Source organism: Neophocaena asiaeorientalis, unplaced genomic scaffold (genome assembly GCF_003031525.2).
Source record: "Neophocaena asiaeorientalis asiaeorientalis breed wild unplaced genomic scaffold, Neophocaena_asiaeorientalis_V1.1 scaffold446, whole genome shotgun sequence".
NCBI classification, from domain to species: domain Eukaryota; kingdom Metazoa; phylum Chordata; class Mammalia; order Artiodactyla; family Phocoenidae; genus Neophocaena; species Neophocaena asiaeorientalis.
Window position 1 is genome coordinate 66812 of NW_020173684.1, and position 26380 is coordinate 93191.

Genomic DNA, 26380 nt, shown 5'->3' on the forward strand with positions numbered 1-26380 from the left:
TGGGCGCCGAGTCGGCGGGGAGCGCAGGGCCCTCCGGGCGGGTGCAGGTCCGCGGATCTCGAGGGGCAGGCGGCCTTGGGAATCACCGAGACCAGGGTTCATCTGGCCGCGCTGCCGCCTTCCTAGAATATCAGCTACGTCCCTCCCCCTTTCTAGGGGATCAGGCCGAGAGCAACATTCTGTAGCCTTCCTTACCTAACCCTGGCGCGTACTTGAGGAATTTATTTTGTAGAAGCCGGGCCTTGTGGTTTGACTGTTGCAGGTGCACCTGCCTCCCTTTCTCTTTGGTCAACAAGGTAAATCGATTTGCTCGGGCGATAATGCCTCAGTAAAGGCATTGAGTTTGAAATCTCCAAGAATTTCGGTGGAGGGAGTGCCGTAGATGCGCGGTACGTTGTTATTTATTTTCAGAGTTTCTTGGTGCGTGGCTCTGAAGGATCTGTTCAACTTGTAGGGCAGCGAGTCCAGAAACTGCAGTTTGAAGAGCTGGTTCTGGGAAGCTTTGGGTAGTGGCACCCTGTTGCGCTCTCCTAGTAAACAGACCGAAAGCTCTTCTCTGATCTCTCTCAGGCCTTCCACTCCCTTACTATGTCTTTTAGTAAGCTTGTTGTGGGGGAAGAATCATACTTCTGTGGATTTGCTATGGTTTATGAGTCACTCCTCTCGGAAATGGGAGTTTGCCAGCTGTTTCAAGGAAGGGGTAGTTGAGTTTTAGGCTAGGTGGGAGATAAACGATGAAGCGCCCTGGGAGGTAGTGTATTTTACTCTGCTCAACCCCTAGGACTTTTTAACTAGTATTTTTAAAAATGCAAAACGGCAGCACTGTGAACCGTAGTGGTAAAAACGTATAGTGCTTGAATCGTTTTCTAAGTGTGCTGGAGAATTCAACACAGGAAACAGTAATGCTTTCTCCGCTCACTTTTTTTCCCTCTCATCCCTCAAGCAAAACTGTTCATTAGTTTACAACGTTATTGCTGCTATATAGATTACGGTTTTATGGAGGGGAAGATTGGTGTCTCCTAATGCAAGACATGGATATTTTCCTAAAATTACGTGAAAATTTTGCCGCTTTGGTAACTTATGAATGCAAAACTGGAATACCCTGCAAGAGCTGGCCTTCAGAAGAGTAGCACTATAGTCATTTAAAATCCCTGCCCTAGTTTCTAATTTCCTTGAAGTTGAGTAATTGCCACTGGGAGAACCACCTGTGGCATAGAATTGAACTCAGCTGTGAAGTGATAGAGTGACACTCAAAGGAGAGTTTCTTAAGAGCAGAGAAGCACATGGTATAGGTAGGGTCTAATCAAAAAAATGACCAATTTTTATCATTTATTTAACACTTAATGGATGACTCAGAAAGTAGAGAAGATGAGGTTTCATTTAGAATTGTTAATGTTATTATTATTTACCAGAAAAACCCTAATGAAGTGAAAGAAAACCAGTGTGGCTCCATTTGTGATTAATCCTGTTATGAATGAGAATGATTTGAGGCCTCAGGAGAGAAGTCTGGGACCAGCCAGTGGGAGACAAGCTCAGCAACCTTAGGCAAATTATTTTTTAGTGCTTAGTTTCCTAAAATGTGTAATGACAATAATAGTACAACTTTCCAGGATTGATAAAAAAATTTGAAGCAATAAATGGGAAATACAAGGGTTAGTGGCATTATCTATCAACAGTAACTGCAGAATAAATAATTTTAACTAGATTGTTTCCAGGTAAATTTAGGAGGCAAGTAGCATGGAGTATAAATGTGGATATGTTTTGCCGAGGCCAGATTGCACGTGATCTTTTTCTTGGCATACTGTAGGTATGAGATAAAAACATAGAAAAGACTTTTCATATATATACATTTCAGAGAATTATGCTTGTCATGTAATTTTAAATGTTGTAGTTTTCATGAAGTCATATTTGGAACCAGTTTTAGAGCTCTGGGATTTTCTCCCCCTATCTTCCACTTGTTTGGAGGAAAAAAAAATTGGTGGGGATGAGAGTCTAATCCCTTTGCCCAGAAATTCCAGATTACTAAACCCACCCCAAACTGCTGATTTTAATTGAAATTGCTAATATGACTTTAAGCAGACCTGGGTAATTTTCTAAGTAACACAAAATGTGAGTTATTTGGCAAACAATTTGCTGAATAAGCAGTGAACGTGAAAGGTCACAAGTTAGAAGTGATCCTTATTTGGAATTAATTTGATTGCCTCCAAAACACAGTGACTCATTTTTGCAGTGGATCCTTAGATATTTCAATTTACCATATTTACTGGGTTTCCTTCTATTGATTTGACCAAGTCAGTTTCCTCTAACTAGTTGTAATCTACTTCTCATTTTTTTCTTAAGATTCTGGTAAGAAATATGCTTGGGAAAATTTGCCATATTTTCTTGAGTAAACTGGCTCCTTTCTTAGCCTGATTAATGGGCACAGGAGCTACTTTAAAACAGTCACGTAATGCTAGAAAATGAATGTGGAGGGAAAGTAAAGGTCTGTTGGGCTCTCTTCTGTGTGAGGACACGTGGTGATGGGGCAGCGAGTCAGAAATACATAGGGCAGTGTGATGAGTCTCAAAATGAAAATATTCAGACATCAAGTGCTGGACTGGATGAGCCCTATATCGAATTCTTTGTCATGCCAGTTTACGTCTGTTACTGATTGTTTTGCCTTGGTCTGTTACACGAGGCTTTGATAAAGTTCCCCTCAAATTGGTGGTAATAAGCAGACTTGATCAAATGGCAGTTAACCTCAAAACAGTGTTTACTGAGTGATTTTTGAATGAGTGAATGCAACAGTTGTGAATAGCCCAAGACTATAAAGGAAATGTTAAATGCATTGTGTGCAGTGGGATTAATATGAGCTCAGAAAGATAATATAGGGTAGTATATTTGGAAAACCATTAAAGAGAAGGTAGAACCTGGATGGTATCAAGAAAGATGGACGGGGCTTCCCTGGTGGCACAGTGGTTAAGAATCCACCTGGCAGTGCAGGTGACACGAGTTTGAGCCCTGGTCCGGGAAGATCCCACATGCCGCGAAGCAGCTAAGCCCGTGAGCCGCAACTACTGAGCGTGCGCTCTGAAGCCTACGAGCCACAACTACCGAGCACACGCGCCTAGAGCCCGTGCTCCCCAACAAGAGAAGCCACCGCAATGAGAAGCCCGTGCACCACAACGAAGAGTAGCCTCCGTTCTTTGCAACTAGAGAGAGGCCACGCGCAGCAACGAAGACCCAACGCAGCCAAAAATAAATTAAAAAATAAAAACATAAATTTATGAAAAAAAGATGGGTGGAACTTAGATAATTGAACATGAGATTGATGCAGCTGGGATGGAGATTCTGAAGTGGTGTAAGCATGGATTATTTGGGGATATTAAGAAGTACTGTCTTATTAGAGGGGAAAACAGTTTGTGTTGGAGAGATGAAACGTGACCTGAAGATAGTATGTTATGTTGAGAATTTTAGACTTGGTGTAGTGTGCTAATTATTGATTCTTCAGTAGATTGGCATGCTAGAAAGTAGTGTTTTAGGAAGCTTTATATGTAAGCAAATTAATTATTTGATTTTGTTGACAGCTCTTGGAATAAACTTAACTCTGAATTGAAAGTAGCAAATTTAAAGATATTAAAAGTAATGAATATAATTGATACAGCTGTAGCTATGCAGCAACTTGTAAATCATTAGCCAGTGTATTAAAGCAAGTTAACTAACATGGAAATTTCAAAGCATGTCCTCTCTTATAATACCAGCTACTTTTTAATTGCAGGTTTAGTACCTCAAGACAAACACTTATGTGGATTCCAGATTCTTTTTTTTCCAGGTATTTCATATAATTCTTTAGTACCTTTTTTAAATACAGTTGATTATTTATTAAAACAATAAAAAATAAATATTTTTATGTATCGAATAAAAAAGCTTAACTCTTAAAATATAATTTTTAAATTGTTATTTTACCTTGGAGATAGAATGATTCATTTGTGTTGGTCTTTGATGTTTGAAAGACTTAGAGCATTTTATTCATACTCAGATTTTAAAAACTAACTCAGTCTTAATGTTAATGACTTCTAGTTTGCTGAGTGGAAGAATTTCAACACTTCGAGATGAAACTGGTGCTGTGAGTATAACAATGTTGATGTATGTTCTAAATTAGATCAAAAAATGCTTATAATGTTTGATCCTTATACTCTAAGAAGACAGGGAAACTACTCTTTTAATAACTACTAAATGAAAGTATATGTACTTAAAGATTTTGATTTCTTGTCGTGAATAGTGTTTCTGTAATTATAGAAGAGAACTTGAAACTGGGAATACTGCATATAGCAATTTAAGTAATCATGATTAGAGAGATTGTAGCATCTGAGCTTACATTGTCAAGAGAGGAAATATTTCTTTTAATCAGTAATTGAAACTCGAACAGTAAATAGATGAATGTAAATACTAAAATATTTCAATATTGGTAAGATGTTGCAAAAAGTTCTACAATTTTTTATTTTGGCGAATAACCTTATGAACTTGTGCAGCAGTGGTGGAGTGAGGGTAGTAAAGAACTATTAAATTTCAGTTAAAAAAATTGGTTTATAAATTTAAAAAGCAGTTGTAATATGAACAATACCATGTAAAGTAAATGTCTAGGGCTCACAAAAGCAAGTAAGACTTTCATTTGGGAGGCAACAAAGTGACCAGAGGTGTTTATTTGCTGTGATGAGATTTGCAGATGGAATAAAGCAGCACAAGTAGATATGTCCATGTGAGATTATAAAAAGGACATCAGTAATTAGATCTTTACAAATCTGTGGTGTTTTCTTCAACTTCTGATTGATTCTAATAAAAACAAAAGCAAGAATTTATGAAGCCAGAAGAACTTCATTCATTGTATATAGTACCTGATTATAATATAAGAAGGTTTATTATTTGCTACCATTCTGCTGTGTAATTGACTTACATAAGCTTTAAAAGGTGTTCAATTTTATGGTTAGAGCTTTTGTAATTGGTTCAGAATAGTGTTGGCATACATTCCTGTAAAAAGTTATCAGTTATGTATTTCATATTTTTTAAGCATTTTATTTTCCCCATATGTATTCTGTGGTGCTGTGTTTGTTATTTTAAAAAATTTTGTTGTTGTTGTCACCCTCCCCTTCACCCTACACCCAGCCCTTGAGGAAATTGAGATAGTCGTATGTATAAGTTACTGTTTTCCAGTTTGGACAACAGTGTGCAGTTTTACTTTTCTTGATTGCTTGGTGTGTATTATAAAAGTACATTGTTTTAATTATTCACTTACGAATCACAAATTATGTAAATCACAATCTCTGTCACCAATAATTAGTGATCAGATGATGTAAGAAAGTATTATTCATGCATAATGTTTTTGAAGTATTTATTGAATTCTAGAATATTTCAGATAAAAATTTTCCCTTTGGTGTCCCTTTCACCAAATATATCAATTAAATAGAAATGAGAAAGTGGACTTACTTGATACCATTTTTCCTGCACCTTAAAATATAATCAATCTAACAACAGCTTTTCAGGTGGAGAAAAGACACCACTACTACCACATAAATGCACACGGTTATAACTACATTTCAATTTTAGAAACATTAAAATTTAATAAGAGTGGAATCAAGGAAATACAGTATTTAAATAATTCAGTTTTTGTTCCCTAAGTTAGTGTTACAGATATTAAAGTTAGAAGTTTAATTTATAATTTGAAAGTAAAATTTGTAATTCTTTGTTTACAGATATTTATTGATAGAGATCCAGCAGCGTTTGCACCCATTTTAAATTTTCTTCGGACAAAAGAACTAGACTTAAGGTAAGAAATGTATCTTTTTAAAGTAAATTTTTATGGTTTTGGGTATATTTTATGAAGAAAAGTTTTTTTTCCCTGCCCCAAGATTATTTTTGTTTAAAAGTTTCATCAGGGCTTCCCTGGTGGCGCAGTGGTTGAGAGTCCGCCTGCCGATGCAGGAGACACGGGTTCGTGCCCCGGTCTGGGAAGATCCCACATGCCGTGGAGCGGCTGGGCCCGTGAGCCATGGCCGCTGAGCCTGTGCTCCGCAACGGGAGAGGCCACAACAGTGAGAGGCCCACGGACCACAGAAAAAAAAAAAAAAAAAAAAAGTTTCATCAGAATTAAACTGTCATAGATACAGGCCACCATCATCCCTTCCTCTGGGTTACTCTAATAGCTTTCTTACCAATTTGCCTGTCTTCATTCTTATATCCCTTCAATTCATTTTTCGCACTGTAGCCAAAATTAACTTCTGAAAATATAAATCTAATCTGGTTATTCCTCTGCTTAAAACTCTTACGTGTTACTGGATTAATGGCTAAGGATTTTGGACTTCCTGTTGTTTCTTAAGGCTCTCTCTAATCTAGCTCCTGCTTGATTTCTGTTGCTTCAACACTTTCAACTCTTTCTGCTCTCAGCTTGATTCTGATCACTTCAATGATCCCTGCTGTGTCTGCCTGATACAGGTGTTCAGAGTTTCCTGTACTGCCACTACCCCAGTAGTCTATCTTCCATTAGACTTTAAATTCTAAAAGGACAACTTGTTTACTGTATACCTGTAGGATCGAGCATTGTGCTTCACGCATAGCGATATTTTTCTTTGGTGGGTAAATGAATGACCATTTAAACTATTTAACTTTGCCATAGTCTACAATCTACAATGGAAGCTACTATCTAATTTGTATTTTATTGTTCTTTTATTTCATATATTCCTAATGAACTTTCACTTAAGGACCTATTAATACTTTTTTAGATAACACCTTTTAGAATTCTAATTGTTTCTTTAAGCTGCTTCTTTATAATATTATATAATTTTTGGCTTATATTTACTAGAATATGCGCTCCTTGAAAGCAAAGATTTTTTTGTTTGGTTTGTTCCCTGCTGTATTCCCAGTGTTGTTAAAATGGCATGTATAGTAGCTGCTCAATAGACATTTATTGAATGAATAAAAGAGTTTGTTGGGGCTTTTTGTTTGTCTGTTTCTTGGCCTGGGGTGGAAGTGGGAAGTATATTACTAACTACTTACTTCTGGGGTAAAATTATTTTTAGCATTTGATTAAAGCCTAAATTTACTTCTAGTCAGTGTCCTTGTGACTAATCCACGACTAAATCACCCATGAAAGGCAGAAATATAATAGTTTAAATATTTGCATTCACTGCTTTTCTTTCAACTTGCTTATTTCATTTAGGGAAGCCTAGCAAACTTAAGTTCTCTGAGTAGTACCTTCTAAAAGGAGGTGGGAAGGAATTGAAAAAAGAATACTATGTTCTACTTCTGTTTTTTGCATAAAATTCTTGTATTGCACTTATCACACTGTATTATCATTATAATATTTGTCTGTCTTCCCCAGACAAATAATTAGCCAGTGCTACTGTACTGTTAACACAAGTAGTTTTGAAATAGAATAAGAAAGTTTTAACTGTTCTTATTAAACTAGTTACAACCAATTTCACAAATAAAAGCAATTTAATATCGCAATTACATGTGTTCATTAGGCCTACGGAATTTTTTTTGTCTGTTGTTTTTTAAGACTTCTTTTTTTAATAGCAGTTTCAGGTTTACAACAAAATTGAGAGGGAGGTACAGAGATTTCCCATGTGCCCCCTGCCTTCATTATCAACCTCCTCCACTGTTAACATCATTTACCAGAATGATACTTTTTTTTTTTTTTTTACAATTGATGTGAACCTACATTGACATCATAGTCACCCAAAGTCCATAGTTTACCTTTGGTTCGCTTGGTGTTGTACATTTTATGAGTTAGCACAAATGTATAATGACACGTGTTCATCTTTATAATACTGTACAAAGTATTATTTCCATAATTTGGCCTTCTCCAGAATGTCATAGTTGGAATCACACAGTATGTAGCCTTTCCTGATTGGCTTCTTTCACTTAATATTATGCAGTTAAGTTTCCTCCATGTCTATTCATGTTATTTCTTTTTAATGCTGATAATATTTCATTAGCTGAATATACCAGTTTATTTTTCCACTCACCTACTAAAGAGGACATTTTGGTTGCTTCCAAGTTTTGGCTGTTAGGAATAAAGCTGCTATAAAACCATCCATGTGCAGGTTTTCGTGTGGTCGTAAGATTTCAACTCCTTTGGGTAAATACCAAGGAGTACAGTTGCTGGATCGTATGGTAAGAGTTTTATAGGAACCTCAGACTGTCTTTCAGAGTGGCTGTAGCATTTTGCTTTCCCACCAGCAATGTATGACAGTTCTTACTGCTTCACATCCTTGCCAGCATTTGGTGTTAGGATTCTGGATTTTGGCCATGTTAACTAATGTGTAGTAGAAACTCATTGTTTTAATTTGCATTTGCTTAATGACATATGATGTGGAGCATCTTTTCATAGGCTTATTTGCTACCTCTGTATCTTCCTTGGTTAAGGTCTTTGGCCCATTTTTTAATTGAATTTGTTTCCTTATTGTTGAGTTTTAAGAGTTCTTTGTATATTTTGGATAACAGTCCCTTATCAAATTTGTCTTCTGCAAATATTTTCTCTCATTCTGTGGCTTGTCTTATTTCCTTGACATTGTCTTTCGTAGAGCAAAAGTTTTTAATTTTCATGAAATCTAGCTTATCCTTATTCCTCTCATGGATTATGTCTTTTGGTTTTATCTAAAAAGGTATCACCATACCCACTGTCACTGAGGTTTTCTCCTAAATGTTATCTTCTTTGAGCTTTTTAGTTTTGCATTTTACCTTTAGGTCTGTGAATCATTTTGAGTTAATTTTTGTGAAGGGTGTAAGGTCTGTGTTTAGACTAATTTCTCTCTCTTTTTTTTGCATGCAGATGTCCAGTTGTTTCAGCACCATTTGTTACTCCATTGTTTTGCCTTTGCTCCTTTGTCATAGATCAGTTGACTATGTGTATGGGATCTATTTCTGGGCTTTCTGTTCTATTCCGTTGATCTGTTGTTGATTCTTTTCACCAGTACTACGCTATCTTGATTTTTCTAGCTTTATAATAAAGCTTGAAGTTGGGTAGTGGTAGTGCTCTAACTTTGTTCTTCTCCTTCAGTATTGTGTTGGCTATTCTGGATCTTTTGCCTTTCCATGTAAACTTTATAATCAATTTGTTGATATCCATAAAATAACTAGCTAGACTTTTGAATAGGATTACATTGAATCAGATCAAATTGGGAAGAACTAATGTCTTAACAATACCACGTCTTCCTATCCATGAACTAGGAATATCTGTCCATTTTTTCAGTTCTTTGATTTCAGTCGTCAGAGTTTTGTAGTTTTCTTCATACAGATTTTGTATATATTTTGTTAGATTTATACCTAAGTATTTCTTTTTGGGGGGTATTAATGTAAATGGTATTGTGTTTTTAATTTCAAGTTTCTCTTGTTCGCCGTTGGTACATTGAAAAGCAATCGACTTTTGTACATTAACCTTGTATTCTGCAACCTTGCTATAATTGCTTATTAGTTCCAGGAGTTTTTTGTCCATTCCTTTGGATTTTCTATATAGACAATCATGTCATCTGTGATCATCAGTTTTATATATTTCTTCCCAATCTGTATGCCTTTTCTTTTCTTCTCTTGACTTGTGTAAATAAGGATTTCCAGTATGAAGTTGAAAAGGAGTGGTGAGAGGGAATGTCCTTGTCTTGTAACCAGATGTTAGTGGGAAGTTTCAAATTTCTTACCATTAAATATGATGCTAGCTATAGGATTTTTTTTAAAATAGTCTTATCAAGTTGAGAAAGTTCCCCTCTATTCCTAGTTTACTGAGACTTTTTATTATGAATGGGTGTTGGATTTTGTCACATGCTTTTTTTGCACCTATTGATATGATCATGTGAGTCTGTTGATGTGATAGATTACATTAATTGATTTTAGAATATTGAACCAGCCTTGCGTACCTGAGATAAAACCCACTTGGTTGTAGTGTATATTTCTTTTTAGACATTGTTGGATTCGGTTTGCTAATATTTTGTTGAGAATTTTTGCATCTGTGTTCATGAGAGATATTGGTCTGTAGTTTTCTTGTAATGTCTTTGTCTGGTTTTGGTATTAAGGTAGTGAGGGCCTTATACAATGAGTTAGGAAGTGTTCTCTCTGCTTCTTTCTCTGAAAGAGAGTGTAGAGGATTGGTCTAATTTCTTCCTTCAGTGTCTGGTGGCATTCACCAGTGAATCCTGGGCATGGTGCTTTCTGTGTTGGAAGGTTATTGTTGATTCAGTTTCTTTAATACATGTAGACCGATTGAGATGGATCGTCTTTCTCGTGTGAGCTCTGGCAGATGGTGTCTTTCAGGGAATTGTCCATTTCACCTAGGCTATCAAGTTTGTAGGCATAGAGTTTTTCATAGTATTCCTTTATTCTTTTAATTTTCATGGAATTTGTAGTGATGTCCCCTCTCTTTTCTGCCCAGGCAATATTTTTAAAGAAAGGACAGATTATAACTGAAACCTAAAATGAATCATTTTAAACTCTTAAGCTTCTATTTTTTTTTTTTTTTACTTCTTTTTTTCATATTACTTTCTTGTAACGTCTTTGTCTGGGTAACAGCCCTTCTTAAGGCTGATCTTTGTTTTCCTCCGCCTTCTGTTTTGCTTTTGTTTTTGGTTTCTGTTGAGAAGAGTCATTTATCTGAATTTATTTGTTCAATAAATATGTATTGCATAACAATTACATACAAGCACTGTGGTAGGCCCTGCATGAGGCATACAAACATGGATCAGAGGAGAACATGCTTGCAGGGAGCTTATAGGATAATTGGGGAGGTTAAAATATGTATGGAAATGATGGTTAAAAGCAATTAATACCATAGGAATGATTTCCACTCTTGTTTGCCTTATTAGATACTTCTGATAATTACTTGTATTAACCCTGTAAAGCCCTAACCTCTCATTTAGTCATCCAATTCATCTATATATAAATGGTTTTTTTAGTAAGAAAACGTTCTTGGTGGTGTGCAGTTTTTTTATCTATACTTCTTCAAATAATTAAGGATCTTAGGAAAAAAGTAAGTTTTAAAGCCCTATGACTTTGTTCATTAAGAACCTAGTACTTTTTCTTTTTGCTTCAGATGATAATCCGAGTTGCCAGTGTTAGAGGACTTACATCATTCATTGGTTTCTTTGTAGGGGAGTGAGTATTAATGTTCTCAGGCATGAAGCAGAATTTTATGGAATCACTCCATTAGGTATGTATTCTAGTATTTTATATTTATGATTTGACCCTTTGAGCACTAAACTTGCCCAAATGAAATCTGTTTTATATCAGGTTCTAATTTTTGATGGACTAGTCAGTGCTTGCTTTTTGTGGATTTTCATAGTAAAAAGGCGTTGTCAGCTGATTTAACTTAAACATTTTCCTTTTCTTTCCTTATCCTCTTTAACTAGAGAAAATAAAAGTGGAGTCCTATTTTTGTGTTTGCATGTACTCTTGACAAGTTTGCTTTGAAATGTTTTTAGTAAGAAGGCTTCTCTTATGTGAAGAGCTGGAGCGTTCATCTTGTGGCAGTGTCCTTTTTCATGGTTACTTGCCTCCACCAGGTACTTCTGCTTTATTTATTTAGTTCTTTTTTTTAAGTCTTTTTATCATTAAGTAATTACAGATGTGTGAGTAGGAAAATCTGTTTCTTGATTATTGAGTTTCCTTTGTAAATCTACTAGAAGAAGTGAGAACTTAAATATTAACAGAAGTTAAGTCATACTGTGTATTACGGTAGGGATTTGCCAAACTTTTTCTGTAAAGGGCCAGATGGGTTTGTGAGCTAAAAGATCTCTGTGGCAACTCTTCAGCTCTGCCATAAACGCTACAGAAATGCATGGGTGAGACTGTGTTTAATAACAGCTTTATTTACGTAAAGAGCCATCAGGCTGGACTTGGCCATGGCCAGATTTGCTGACTCCCGTGTTTGAGAACTGGTTGTCGATCTCCTTTGTGGAACCCCAGGAGCTTTTTAGAGATTTAGCAGTGTACAGGGCAGACGAGTGTGAGGTGCATGTCATCTCTGCCCCTCTTCAGTGAGTTAGAGGAGTTCAGTCTTCACCTGTGTTGTAGCAGACTTTTGAACAAGATTTCATTTTGAAAAAGGCTCTCCTGCCAAATAAGAGATGTTTGAAAGTATAAGGCAATTCAGCTGTAGAGTGGTTTAAATTAGTAAATAGTACCTAACGCATAGTAACTGTTCCATAAATGTGAAGACTAGTGACAGAATGAATGAGTTAGTGATTGATTGATTTGGTAACCTAGAGCTAGGTAAATACAGAGTATAATATGATAAGTCTTAGTCTTACCTTATATATATATAACATAAGTATCAAATCTGTTGAATGAATATTATTTTTAAAAAATCTCATCTTGTTTCCTATGGTAGTTAATTATTTGCAGTAAGTTGGTATATTGGAAGATAAATTTTGGCTATAATGAAATTCACATTTGTTTGTTTCTTAGCCATAATGTGAATTTTTAAATTTTTGGTAAGTGAACTTAGAAATAAACTTATCTTTTTCTTTCCTTTTATAGGTATTCCTAGTCGTAAAATAAACAACACTACTAGATCCTCTGCTGATTCTAGAAATGGACTAAATTTTACAGAAGGTGAAGCTCGAGGAAATGGTACACAGCCTGTTCTCTCTGGAACTGGGGAAGAGACTGTTAGGCTAGGTAAGCAAAGAGTACATAAATTTTAAAAGTACGTATGTTTTTAGTTCTAGATGATATTGAGTAATTATTTTTAAAGATGTGATTTTTGCTTTATCTCTTTTTTTTTTTTGCTTTATCTCTTTTTAATCTAGATCTACCATTTATATCTTGAAGAATCTCACTTAACATAATTTTTATTTAGAAAGTTCATGATCTTCTGTTAGCTCTAAATCTTTAGAACAGAGGTTGGCAGACTTTTTCTGGCAAGGGCCAGACAGTGAACATGTTGGGCTTCATGAGCCGAAGGGTCTCTGTTGGAACTGCTCAACTTTCACTGTGGCACGAAAGCAGCCATGACGATGTATGCACAGATGTGAATGGCTGTGTTCCAACAAAGCTTTCTTTATCAAAAGAGGTAGAGGACTGGAATTGGCCTGTTAGTCATAGTTTTGCCAACTCCTTCTTTAGAACATAAAAGATTTCTTTTGCTAATATCAACAGGATTTCCTGTGGATCCACGTAAGGTACTAATAGTAGCTGGCCATCACAACTGGATTGTAGCTGCGTATGCCCATTTTGCTGTGTGTTACAGGTATTGTATAATTAATAATGGTTTGCTTTTTATTTTGGGGGGTATTTTTTAATATTGTGATTTTATTTTTATAGATTTAAGAGCTATTTATTTTAGTCATCAAATTTTTTTCCTTCATATTTTGCCCACTTCTGTATTTCCTGATTAGATTTAGTTTGCTTTTATTCTCACAACTAATTTGGTAAATATTATTGATAGCCTTAGTATGTCTTAAATATCGTATATACAGTGTGAACTGTGATATAACTGAGATATCTTGAAGTTACATCTTCTTGCTTAGTATATCCAGCTTCTGAATCATTTAACTATTAAATGATGAGGGAGGATTGTTAATGGGAGCTCTGTGTTTTTTGTCTATAATGATTGAGTCTTTTGTACTCTACGGTAGGGGAGAATAGGACCCTACATTGGTCGTGACTGCCATATGGTTGGGAGTGAGGTGAAGCAGGACAGTTGTAGGCAGAAGTGATGTAGTTTAACATCTATAATGTGTGAGCTTTACACAGAGGTAGTTTGGTTTTACTAATTCTTGCATTCTCAGTAACTAACAGGGAACAAGGAAAAGTGTACACCAGTGATTTCTCTTTTTCAATTGGAAAAAAGGTAGGATTATTAGTTCAAAATCACTGTATGCAATGAGAAATGTTGATGACAGGAAATGGCGTAGAACAAAAATGGTTAGGATATACTAACTTAGACTATGATCCTATTGAATTTAATTGCCAAAATATCAAAAAACATAAATATTTTGTCACTATTGAATTTAGTTAAGAAAAAGTAGCCACAATAGATTAAAAATATTTAAAATGTCTTCTAAAGTTTACAGATACATTTAAAGGATCCCAGATGTATTGAATAAAAGAAAAACCCCCCTCAGTTTATGAGAGATTTGCCATATGTGTTAAAGGAAAAAAACCCCTCATATCAGTAATCTGCACTTTATATTTTCATTGCAATAGAGATTTGGTGCACACTTTTCATTTTGAGAGCGTTCCATTGATATGTATTTTTAATATTATTTATTGAGTAGTATGAAAAATTTTTTTGGATGATTTCTTTCAGGGATGATTTTTTATGAAGCAAGACTGATCTGAAAAAGGGATTTTCTGTTTTTTTTTTTGTTGTTGTTGTTTTTTTGCGGTACGCAGGCCTCTCACTGTTGTGGCCTCTCCCGTTGCGGAGCACAGGCTCCGGACGCGCAGGCTCAGCGGCCATGGCTCATGGGCTCAGCCCACTCTGCGGCACGTGGGATCTTCCCTCACCGGCTCACGATCCCGTGTCCCCTGCATCAGCAGGCGGACTCTCAACCACTGCGCCACCAGGGAAAGCCCGAATTTTTTTTTTTTTTAAGAGTGTTGTTTTGAACTTACCAGCTTATGGACCTAAATTGAGAAATGGTTTTAGATTTTGCTTTGTTTGTTTAAATATTATGTACATTTTTTTGATAGGGGATTCCAAAGGAGTTAGTTGTATAACGATTATACCAAGTTATCCAGGTGTAACAGCATAATTTACGTTACTGCACGGCAGTGCTAAAGGTTGTGACTTGCCAGACAGGGACACATGGTATTGCACAAAATTTCACTCACTGAGTGACTAATGTAAGAAGGATGATGCTGTTACATATTCCATTCTTTGTTTTTGCTTTTGACCTTGACTTTTCTTTGCTTTCACTGAGTGTTGATTTCAGAGCAATATGCCCATGCAAAGTGACAAAGGGAAAGAATTAAGGACATATTAGATCTTCTCATGTACAGTTAAATCATTCAACACAATGCCAATAAAAAGATTTCAGAAGAAAAGAAACTATTCAAATTATTTTAAGTGTAATCATTTTAATAAATTGTTTTTCCACAGCTTTTTATATCAATAAATTTAAAACCTTAAAAAAGGAAAGAGTAGCACAGTGAAATATTTTTCACCTATATTCATTAATTTTCTACCTCGTTAGGTTTTACTTCTGTATTTCTTTTTTCTTGCTCAGTTTACAACCTGTCACTTATATTAATGAAGAGTATTTGTGTAGATTGTTTCCCTTTTGGAGCTTATATTACACTTTAGATCTTTAATCCATGTGGAATTTACTTTTTGTATATGGTGTTAGATTTAGGAATCTGTTTTATTTTCTTCCAAGTGGGTGGCTAATTATGTTCTGATTATTACATAAATCATCCTTTCTCATTGAATATGAAAGCCCCCTTTATCTTGCTTTATATTTATATACTTGAATATAATTTTAGACTTTTTTTTTTTCATTGATGGACATTTAGATTGTTTCCCTGTCTTGGTCATTGTAAACAATGCTGCTATGAACACGGGGGTGCAGATATCTTTTCAAACTAGTGTTTTCATTTCCTTTGAATATATTCCCAGAACTGGAATTGCTGGATCATAGGGTAGAGCTATACTTAATATTTTTGGGGAAACTCTACACTGTTTTCCATAGTGGCTGTACCAGTTTACAATCCCACCAACAGTGCACAAGGGTTCCCTTTTCTCCACATCCACACCAGCATTTGTTATCTCGTGTCTTTTTGATGATGGCCATTCTGACAAGTGTGAAGTGATATCTTACTGTGGTTTTAATTTGCATCTCCCTGATGACAAGTGATGCTGAGCATCTTTTCATGTACCTGTTGGCCGTTTGTATATATTTGGAAAAATGTCTATTCAAGTCCTTTGTACCATTTTCTAATTGGATTATTTGGTTTTTTGCTATTGAGTTGTATGAGTTCTTTATATTTTTTGGATATTGACCCCCTTATCAGATATATGGTTTGTAAATATTTTTTCCTATTCCATAGGTTATTTTTTCACTTTGTTGATAGTTTCTTTTTCTGTGCAGATGCTTTTTTCGTTTGATGTAGTCCTACTTGTTTATTTTTTATTTTGTTGCTTGTGCTTTAGGTGTCATTTTCAAAAAAAAAATTATTACCAAGACACATGTCAAGGAGCATTTTTCCTATGTTTTCTTCTAGGAGTTTCATGGTTTTAGGTCTTACATTTAAGTCTTTAATCCATTTTGAGTTTATTTTTGTGAGTGTTGTAAGGTACAGGTCAAATTTCATTCTTTTACATGTGAATATCCAATTTTCCTCACACCATTAATTGAAGAGAAAATGTCTTTTCTCCATACAGTATTCTTGGCTCCCTTGTCAAATACTAGATGACTACATAGGCTTGGGTTTATTTCTGGGCTCTTGATTCTGTTTCATAGGCCTGTTTGTTGATCATCTTAATTATTCCCTTCATTATCTGCTGAGAATTCAGAATAGGAGATTGAGTATTTTTGTGCGTTGGGTTAGATGGAAGAGAAACAAGATAAAGCATTTTTATGTGTTAAAGAGAAAGACTTGCACATATGTTTAACTTCACAGTTTAACCTTTGAGAGGTGGAATCAACTGCCTTTCTAATCAACTTGGCAGTGAGGTGTTGGAAGGAAAACAGTGAAAGTTATATTGAGAAAGGTCCAGTAGAAAATAAACAATGAGGGATTTTATGCTGATATACAGTGTGTTTTTTACAAACAAAAAAAAGAAAAACAACATAGGCAAACAAAATTGCTCTAATAAATGTAGCTCATCCATCTTGACCACAAAGAAAGAATCATTGTGTCCTTATATTTCTGCCTTCGTATGGTACCCTCTCCAAACCACAGTTGTGTTTTTAGTTGGAGAGTCTCCTGACTAACCTCCAAATCCCTCTATCTGGCTGGGGTCCATCTCTTGAAGGAAAATAGGCAAAGGGAAACCCTAATTGACAGAATCTGGTGTGACAAATCATTTCAGCACTGAGCAGAAATTATGGATTTGGGAGTGGGGAAAGGAGTGGGGAGATGTGGGAAGGAGGGAGAGCTCTTCAAAATAAGATAACTCAGCTCTAGAGTTATGAGGTATCCCCTCACACTGATCAGAATGCCCATCATCAAAAAATCTACAAACTGTAAATGCTGGAGAGGGTGTGGAGAAAAGGGAACCCTCTTGCACTGTTGGTGTGAATGTAAATTGATGCAGCCACTATGGAGAACAGTATGGAGGTTTCCTAAGAAACTAAAAATAGAACTACCGTATGACCCAGTAATCCCAGCACTAGGCATATACCCTGAGAAAACCATAATTCAAAAGGACACATGTTCCCCAATGTTCATTGCAGCACTATTTACAATAGCCAGGACATGGAAACAACCTAAATGTCCAACGACAGATGAATGGATAAAGAAGATGCGGTACATATATACAATGGAATATTACTCGGCCATAAAAAGGAACGAAATTAGGTCATTTGTAGAGATGTGGATTGACCTAGAGTCTGTCACACAGAGTGAAGTAAGCCAGAAAGAGAACAACAAATATTGTATATTAATGCATATATGTGGAATCTAGAAAAATGGTACAGATGAACCTATTTGTAGGGCAGGAATAGAGACATAGACGTAGAGAACGGACATGTGTACGCAGGGGGAAGGGGAGGGTGGGATGAATTGGGAGATTTGGTTTTACATAAATACACTACCATGTGTAAAATAGATAGCTAGTGGGAACCTGCTGTATATAGCACAGGGTGCTCAGCTTGGTGCTCTGTGATGACCTAGATGGGTGGGGTGGGAGGGCATGGGAGGGAGGTCCAAAAGGGAGGGTATATATGTACACATATAGCTGATTCACTTCATTGTACAGCAGAAACTAACACAACATTGTAAAGCAATTTTACTCCAATTAAAAAACAAATAATAACTCAGCTCTAGAGGCTCCTGATGAGAAAAGGTTGGGAAACCATCTAGTTCCATAAAAATTGCTTCTAAATATTGAGAAATGAATTGGACTTTTAAGTTATGATTTATTGGGGTATTATTTTATGCCAGGCATTACACTAAAGGCTCTTGTATACATTTTCTCATTTAATTATTCCAACAACCTGTGGCATGGATCTCATCGTCCCCATTTTACTAGTGAGGAAATCAGTTTGGAGAAAAAAGTACCCCAGGTCATCCTGAGGAAAGAAGTGACAGGATTCTCAACTAAATCCTGAGTCTAAAGCCACTGCTCTTCACCACTGTGCCCACCATGCCTTTCTTTTAAATTACAGCCTTCCAAACATTGCTATTCCATTTGCGTTTTAATTGCTCAAAAACATCTTACAATCAGTATTACCTTGTTGCTCCATGTGATTGTATTGAGATCTGGGTGTCAGGAGCTGTTAATACCTCTCTCCATCCCAATGCTTCCCATGTCTCTGGCACACAGAAGATACCTAAGAATGCATCAGAAAAAATGCTGTGTTCCTGGTCTCTGGTGTTAGTAATGTCAAACAATTTGGACAACATTATTAGTAATTCTTTGACTCAGTGGGACAGGCAGTGGGCTCAGTCTGAGGGCTGCCCTTCCTCACCTTATGGTTTCTATTCCTAAGGGAGTGGACTGGGGTGGAAACATCTAACAAACAAATCAACTGAACAACAAAGTTTCAGGTGCAGAGACTTATGAGAAGAAAATAACATAGCTGACTTGTATTAGTTTCTTACTGCTGTTCTAACAAATTACCACACATTTAGTTTCTTAAAACAACACAGTTATCATCACTCAGTTCTGGAGTTCAGAAGAGTTCAAACTAGATCTTGCTGGGCTAAAATCAAGGTATTGGCAGGGCTGGGTTCCTTTTGGAGGCTCCAGCAGAGAATCTGTTTCTTTGCCCTTTCTGGCTTCTAGAGGCCGTCTGTGTTCCTTGGATCACAGTTCCTTTTTCTGTCTTTAAAACCAGCAGCATGGCATCTTCAGATCTCTTCCCTAACTCCCACTCTCCTACCTCTGCTTATAAGGACCTTTATGATTACATTGGTTGCACCTGGATAATCCCTCCATCTCTTTAATTTAATCACAACTGCGAAGCCCCTTTGCCATATAAGGTAACATATTCACCGGCTTTAGCAGTTTGGATGAGGACATGTTTGGGGAGCCATTATTCTGCTTACCACATTTGGTGAGGAGTGCCATAGTTCAGATGGATAGGACAGACATCAACTTGGAGGTGAATATTACTTTTCTAGTTTGGATTTTAATTAGCTTGTACAAGACACCTACTGAGACAGGTCTTTTTTTTTTTTATTTTGGAGTATAGTTGATTTACAATGTTCTCTTAGTTTCAGGTATATAGCAGAGTTGATTCAGTTATACACATACATATATCCATTCTTTTTCAGATTCTTTTCCCATTTAGGTCATCACAGAATACTGAGTAGAGTTCCCTATACTTTACAGTAGGTCCTTGTTGATTATCTATTTTATATATAGTATTGTGTATATGTTAATCCTAAACTCCTAATTTATCCCTCCCCTGCTGCGTTTCCACTTTGGTAACCATGTTTGTTTTCAAAGTCTGTGAGTCTCTTTCTGTTTTGTAAATAAGTTCATTTGTATTATTACTATTTTTTTTTTTTAGATTCCACACGTAGGTGATGTCATATGATAGTTTCTTTGACTTCACTTAGTATGATAATTTGTAGGTATATCCATATTGCTACAAATGACATTATTTCATTCTTTTTTATGGCTGAGTAATATTCTCTTGTATATAAGTATCACATCTTTACCCATTCCTCTGTCAGTGGACATTTAGGTTGCTTCCATGTCTTGGCTATTGTAAATAGTGCTGCAGTGAACACTGTGGTGCATGTATCTTTTCAAATTATGGTTTTCTCCAGATATATGCCCAAGAGTGGGATTGCTGAATCATATGGTAGTTCTATTTTCAGTTTTTTAAGGAACCTCCATACTGTTCTCCATAGTGGCTGTACCAATTTACATTCCCACCAGGGGTGTAGGAGGGTTCCCTTTTCTCCACACCCTCTCCAGCATTTATTGATGATGACCATTCTAATTGGTGTGAGGGGATAACTCACTGTAGTTTTGATTTGCATTTCTCTGATAATTAGTGATGTTGAACATCTTTTCATGTGCTTTTTGGCCATCTGTATGTCTTTGGAGAAATGTCTGTTTAGATCTTCTGCCGATTTTTTGATTGGGTTGTTTGTTTTTTTTATATAGAACTGCATGCTTTGTTTGTAAATTGTGGAGATTAATCCCTTGTCGGTCACTTTGTTTGCAAATATTTTCTCCCATTCTGTGGGTTGTCTTTTCATTTTGATTATCGTTTCCTTTGCTGTTCAAAACCTTTTAAGTTTAATTAGGTCCCATTTGTTTATTTTTGTTTCCATTACTCTAGGAGATGGATCCAAAAAGATACTGCTACGATTTATCTAGAGTGTTGTGCCTATGTTTTCTTCTAAGACTTTTATAATATCTGGCCTTACATTTAGGTCTTTAATCCATTTTGAGTTTGTTTTTGTGTATGGTGTCAGAGAATGTTCTAATTTCATTCTTTTACATGTAACTATCCAGTTTTCCCAGCACCACTTATTGAAGAGACTGTCTTTTCTCCATTGTGTATTCTTGCCTCCTTTGTCATAGATTAGGTGACCATAGGTGTATGGGTTTATCTCTGGACTTTCTATCCTGTTCCATTGATTTGTATTTCTGTTTTTGTGCCAGTACCATAAGGTTTTGATTATTGCAGCTTTGTAGTATAGTCTGAAGTCAGGAAGTCTGATTCCTCCAGCTCCGCTTTTTCTTTCTCACGGTTGCTTTGGCTTTTTGGGATCTTTCATGTTTCCATACAAATTGTAAAATTTTTATTCTAATTCTGTGAAAAATATCAGTGGTAATTTGATAGGGATTGCATTGAATCTGTAGATTGCTTTGGGTAGTATAGTCATTTTCACAATATTGATTCTTCCAATCCAAGAACATGGTATATCTCTCCATCTGTTTGTATTGTCTTTGATTTCTTTCATCAGTGTTTTATAATTTTCTGAGTATTGGTCTTTTGCCTGCTTAGGTAGGTTTATTCCTTTTGTTGCAATGACAAATGGGATTGTTTCTTTTTGTTGCAATGGTAAATGAGATTGTTTCCTTAATTTCTCTTTCTGATCTTTTGTTGTTAGTATGTAGTAATGCATGAGATTTCTGTGCACTAATTTTGTATCCTGCTAATTTACTGAATTCATTGATGAGCTCTAGTAGTTTTCTGGTAGCATTTTTAGGATTTTCTATGTATAGTATCGTGTCATCTGCAAACAGTGATAGTTTTACTTTTTTTCCGATTTGTGTTCCTTTTATTTCTTTTTCTTCTCTGATTGTGGTGGCTAGGACTTCCAAAACTGTGTTGAATAAAAGTGGTGAAAGTGGACAACCTTGTCTTGTTCCTGATCTTAGAGGGAATGCTTTCAGCTTCTCACTGTTGAGACTGATGTTAACTGTGGGTTTGTCATATAGGGCCTTTATCATGTTGAGGTATGTTCACTCTGTGCCCACTTTCTGGAGAGTTTTTATCATAAATGGGTGTTGAATTTTGTCAAAAGCTTTTTCTGCATCTGTTGAGGTGATCATATGGTTTTTAGTCTTCAGTTTGTAAATGTGGTATATTACACTGATTGATTTGCAGATATTGAAGAATCCTTGCATCCCTGTGATAAATCCCACTTAACTTATGGTGTATGATCCTTTTAATGTATTGCTGGATTTGGTTTGCTAGTATTGTGTTGAGGATTTTTGTGTCTATGTTCATCAGTGATACTGGCCTGTAATGTTCTTTATTTGTTGTATCTTTGTCTGGTTTTGGTATCAAGGTGATGGTGGCCTAGTAGAACGAGTTTGGGAGTGTTCCTTCCTCTGCAATTTTTGGGAATAGTTTCAGAAGGCTAGGTGTTAACTCTTCTCTAAATCTTGATAGAATTCGCCTGTGAAGCCATCTGGTTCTGGATTTTCGTTGGAAGTTTTTAAATCACAGTTCCAATTTCAGTATTTGTGATTGGTCTATTCTTATTTTTTGTTTCTTCCTGGCTCAGTCTTGGAAGGTTGTACATTGTACCTTTCTAAGAATTTGTCCATTTCTTCTAGGTTGTCCATTTTATTGGCGTATAGTTGCTTGTAGTAGTCTCTTGTGATCCTTTATATTTCTGTGGTGTAAGTTGTAACTTCTTTTTCATTTCTAATTTTATTGATTTGAGCCCTCTTTTTTTTCTTGAGTCTGGCTAAAGGTTTATCAGTTTTGTTTATCTTTTCAAAGAACTAGCTTTTAGTTTTATTGATCTTTGCTGTTGTTTTCTTTGTCTCTATTTCATTTATTTCTGCTCTGATCTTTATGATTTCTTTCCTTCTACTAACTTTGGGTTTTGTTTGTTCTTCTTTCTCGTACTACTTTAGGTGTAAGGTTAAGTTGTTTATTGGGGATTTTTCTTGTTTCCTGAGGTAAGATGTATTGCTATAAACTTCCCTCTTAGAACTGCTTTTGCTGTGTCCCATAGGTTTTGGATTGTCATGTTTTCATTGTCATTTGTCTCTAGGTATTATTTTGATTTCCTCCTTGATTTCTTCAGTGATCCATTGGTTGCTTAGTAGCATATTGTTTAGCCTCCACATGTTTGAGGGTTTTTTTTACAGTTTTGTTCTTATAATTGATTTCTAACCTTATAGTGTGGTCAGAAAAAGGTGCTTGATATGATTTCAGTTTTCTTAAATTTACTGAGGCTTGCTTTGTCACCAAGCATGTGATCTGTCCTGGAGAATGTTCCATGTGTACTTGAGAAGAATGTGTATTCTGCTGCTTTCGGATGGCGTGTTCCATAAATATCAATTAAGTCCATGTGTTCTAATGTGTCATTTAAGGCCTGTGTTTTCTTATTGATTTTCTGTCTGGATGATCTGTCCGTTGATGTAAGTGGGGTGTTAAAGTCCCCACTATTATTATGTTACTGTCGATTTCTCCTTTCATGGTGTTAACATCTGCCTTATATATTGAGGTACTCCTATGTTGGGTGCATATGTATTTACAATTGTTATATCTTCTTGGATTGATCCCTTGATTATTTTGTAGTGTTCTTCTTTAACTCTTGTAACAGTTTTCATTTTAAAGTCTATTTTGTGTGATACTAGTATTACTACTCCAGCTTCCTTTTGATGTCCGTTTGCATGGAATACCTTTTTCTATCCCCTCAGTTTCAGTCTGAATGTGTTCCTAGATCTGAAGTGGGTCTCTTGTTGACAGGATATATATGGGTCTTGTTTTGTATCCATTCAGCCTGTCTGTGTTTTTGTTTGGAGCATTTAATCCATTTACATCTAAGGTAATTGTTGGTATGTATGTTCTTATTGCCATTTTAGACACTTAGGTTCTTTGACATATGTATCTGTTGTTATACAATTTGCGGTTCAGCATGCTTATAGTAAGTTTCAAAATCTTGTAAGGCATGTCACCTCCACTCTCTTTCTTTGAGATCTTAATGTGGAAGATAACCATATTCTTTGCATAGCTTTTCCGACTTCAGAGCATTGGTTTACTAGGCAGCAGTAAGGAGATGGAGTGCTATAATATCAGTTGAGCTTGTTCTGTCTTGTTTTACTTATGTGAAATTTTGTATTACATGTATGGAAAATTGTAGAGCAAATATTGCTTTTTCTTTGTACTTAATTTTAACTTAAAAATAGAAGCAAATTCACATATCTTACTGAGTTAAATTATGTAATTGTTATAATCCCTCTCAAATATGCTGTCCTGATTGTTTTACTCTTTTTTGGCATCTCTTTATTTTATAATCCCCTAATTTTTCTAGAGAAAAATTATTTAGAAGTACACTCTTTGTAAAAGATTAGATAGTATTTTTAAAAAGATTAGATCGAATTTAGTTTTATTATTTTTAAAAAGATTAGATCGTATTTAGCTTTATTATTTATATTCCTCAATTAATGATCACAAGATTACATCATTCACCTCATTAAATAGATACAGCATCTCTTTCTTGAACAGCATCTCTTTCTTGAACTAGTGTATGTCTGCATCCACATAGCAGCATATTATCATTATTCTTGAAGTGCTGACAATTCTTGATTTGTGTTCAGTCTGACAGTTCCTAAGAGCCATCTCTATTTCATTTCTCAATGTTTGTCAGTATTTAGAGTTTGTTAGATAATTATTTCCATTTGTGTGTTTCAACACATGAATCCCATCTGGTGGCTGAAGTAGGTAATTACAGACCATCCATTGCCTAGGAAAAAATAATACATATTTCTGTGTATTTCTTTTAAGTTTAAGCAAATCATTAGTTCTTGAAATTAATAAGAAGGTTGAATTGCATATTTTTGTGAATTATAGTTGTATTACTTTATTGTACATTTTTAAACAAAAATGAAGCTAAAGTGATTTTATTTAGGTTAGGTGATCATCATTTATGAATACTAAAGTTTGATTTTTGTGGGGAATATGTCATGTAGTATATAAAGGAGCACTTATTTTCTTCACATTTATTTGTTCTCTTTAGGTAAGGCAAAGAGAATCTTTACAATTTTGTTTGTATCACTTGTTTGGTATAACTTAAAAAAATAGATACTCCATAGTTAAAGTTCAGGTCATTTATTGTCATGATTGCTTAACTGTAGGTTTTAAGTGTCTGAAGACTTACTGTGTAATCACAGAGAATACATGTCTGAAAGCCTTAAATTCAGTTAGAACAGAAAAAATTATTAAAAATTTACAGGTGTGTTTATCAGAAGTTAAAGCATTTTTATTCAGTCAACTGCAAATCTGAGTCATGATAATAAGTCTTTACGTATGGGGAATGAATAGGCTCATGAGACTTCTTTCATTTAGAATAAAGCCTTTAAAATCCAGTCCTCAGAGAATGGATTCCAAAGCCCCACATTTTATTCACTTGATTGTGCCAAGGTGTTGGAGTATACATCATATACCAGATCACTCCATTATCTTAGTTTCCATGAATAGACTATCATCTGAAGTTTCAAAAAAAAAACGATTGGTTGAGTTTCAGTTAATAAGAGTAACAATAACTGATCAGTAACTGAAAGGAAGAATAATTAGCCTGAAAGTCTGATTTTTGTTGACTATTTCTATCCATAGATAATCACAGTACCAAATTTTTGTGTAGAAAAGTGAAAGGTACTACCTTTTTTTTTTTTTTTTTTTTAAGTTACTAAAGTTTTTACAGTTTGAAGGACTTGGCTGAATTATTCTTTGGAGAAGTATAGAACTCTAGGCTCCTTTTAAGTGGTTTATATGTTTTATGTATTTAAATATACAGTACCTCAGGAGTAATGTGGCTTTGTAGAGGATATAGATCAACAAAATTTTTAATAAATATAAAGGTAGATAAATAGCTGTGATTCAATTTATTTTGGAATATTCATTTGTGTGTGTTTTTTTGCTTAAGTGCTGCTGAGTCTCACTTATGTGTCTGTTCTTGTTTAACAGAATCAAAGAATCTTCAGGATGGCAACAAGTGTTTACAAGCCCGTATTTGGATTGGACTATTGAACGAGTAGCTCTAAATGCAAAAGTGGTTGGAGGTCCACATGGAGACAAAGACAAAATGGTCGCCGTTGCCTCAGAGAGTAGCATCATCTTATGGAGTGTCCAAGATGGAGGAAGTGGAAGTGAAATTGGTAGGAAAAATCTTGTGTACGCTGTTCCACATAATATTCTGAAGTTTAAGAGGGATTGCCCATAAATATCAAAACTAGTTATTGGACTAGTTATTAGTTGGCTAGAGCTGCTGCATCTTATTTTCAGGGTCCAGTGATATACAGGACTGCTCAATGTGAGAGGAATGATCTGGTAAGGAGGGAGGAAAACTGAAACCTGACTGCTCTATAAGAATGTGCTTTTCCTGAATCCTGTTTAGTGGTGGCTGCTTTCTCTCCACCTGTTTCATACCACTGGGCCTGAAGATTGGGTGAATAACTTTCTTGTTCCTCCTCATTTGTTGCTTCTAGGCCAGAAAATCTCAAGCTTTTAAATCTCTTCTAAATTTCACTTGACATTCTAGTTCAGGACCATTAAGAGTTTTTCTTTGTATAGGTTTTATCTAATGATATTTAATAATAGGAATTCAAACTGAAATTTTAGTAACTGCTTATTAATTTAAAAAATAACATAAATAAGCCCATTGCATGGTAACATGAATGACACTTTTTTTTTTTTTTTGGCGGTACACGGGCCTCTCACTGTTGTGGCCTCTCCCGTTGTGGAGCACAGGCTCCAGACACGCAGGCTCAGTGGCCATGGCTCACAGGCCCAGCCGCTTTGCGGCATGTGGTATCTTC

The 26380-nt window shown here is 35.6% G+C and overlaps 1 protein-coding gene across 1 annotated transcript in view; it reads left to right on the plus strand.

Moving 5' to 3' along the window:
• Window positions 1-11434: 11434 nt before the first annotated feature.
• KCTD3 (potassium channel tetramerization domain containing 3) overlaps window positions 11435-26380 on the plus strand; it is a 56004-nt gene continuing 41058 nt past the window's right edge. The window contains exons 1-4 of the mRNA XM_024750147.1: window positions 11435-11525; window positions 12502-12642; window positions 13123-13213; window positions 25530-25720. Of these exons, the coding sequence (XP_024605915.1) occupies window positions 11435-11525; window positions 12502-12642; window positions 13123-13213; window positions 25530-25720 (514 nt within the window). The remainder of the gene's footprint in view (window positions 11526-12501; window positions 12643-13122; window positions 13214-25529; window positions 25721-26380) is intronic.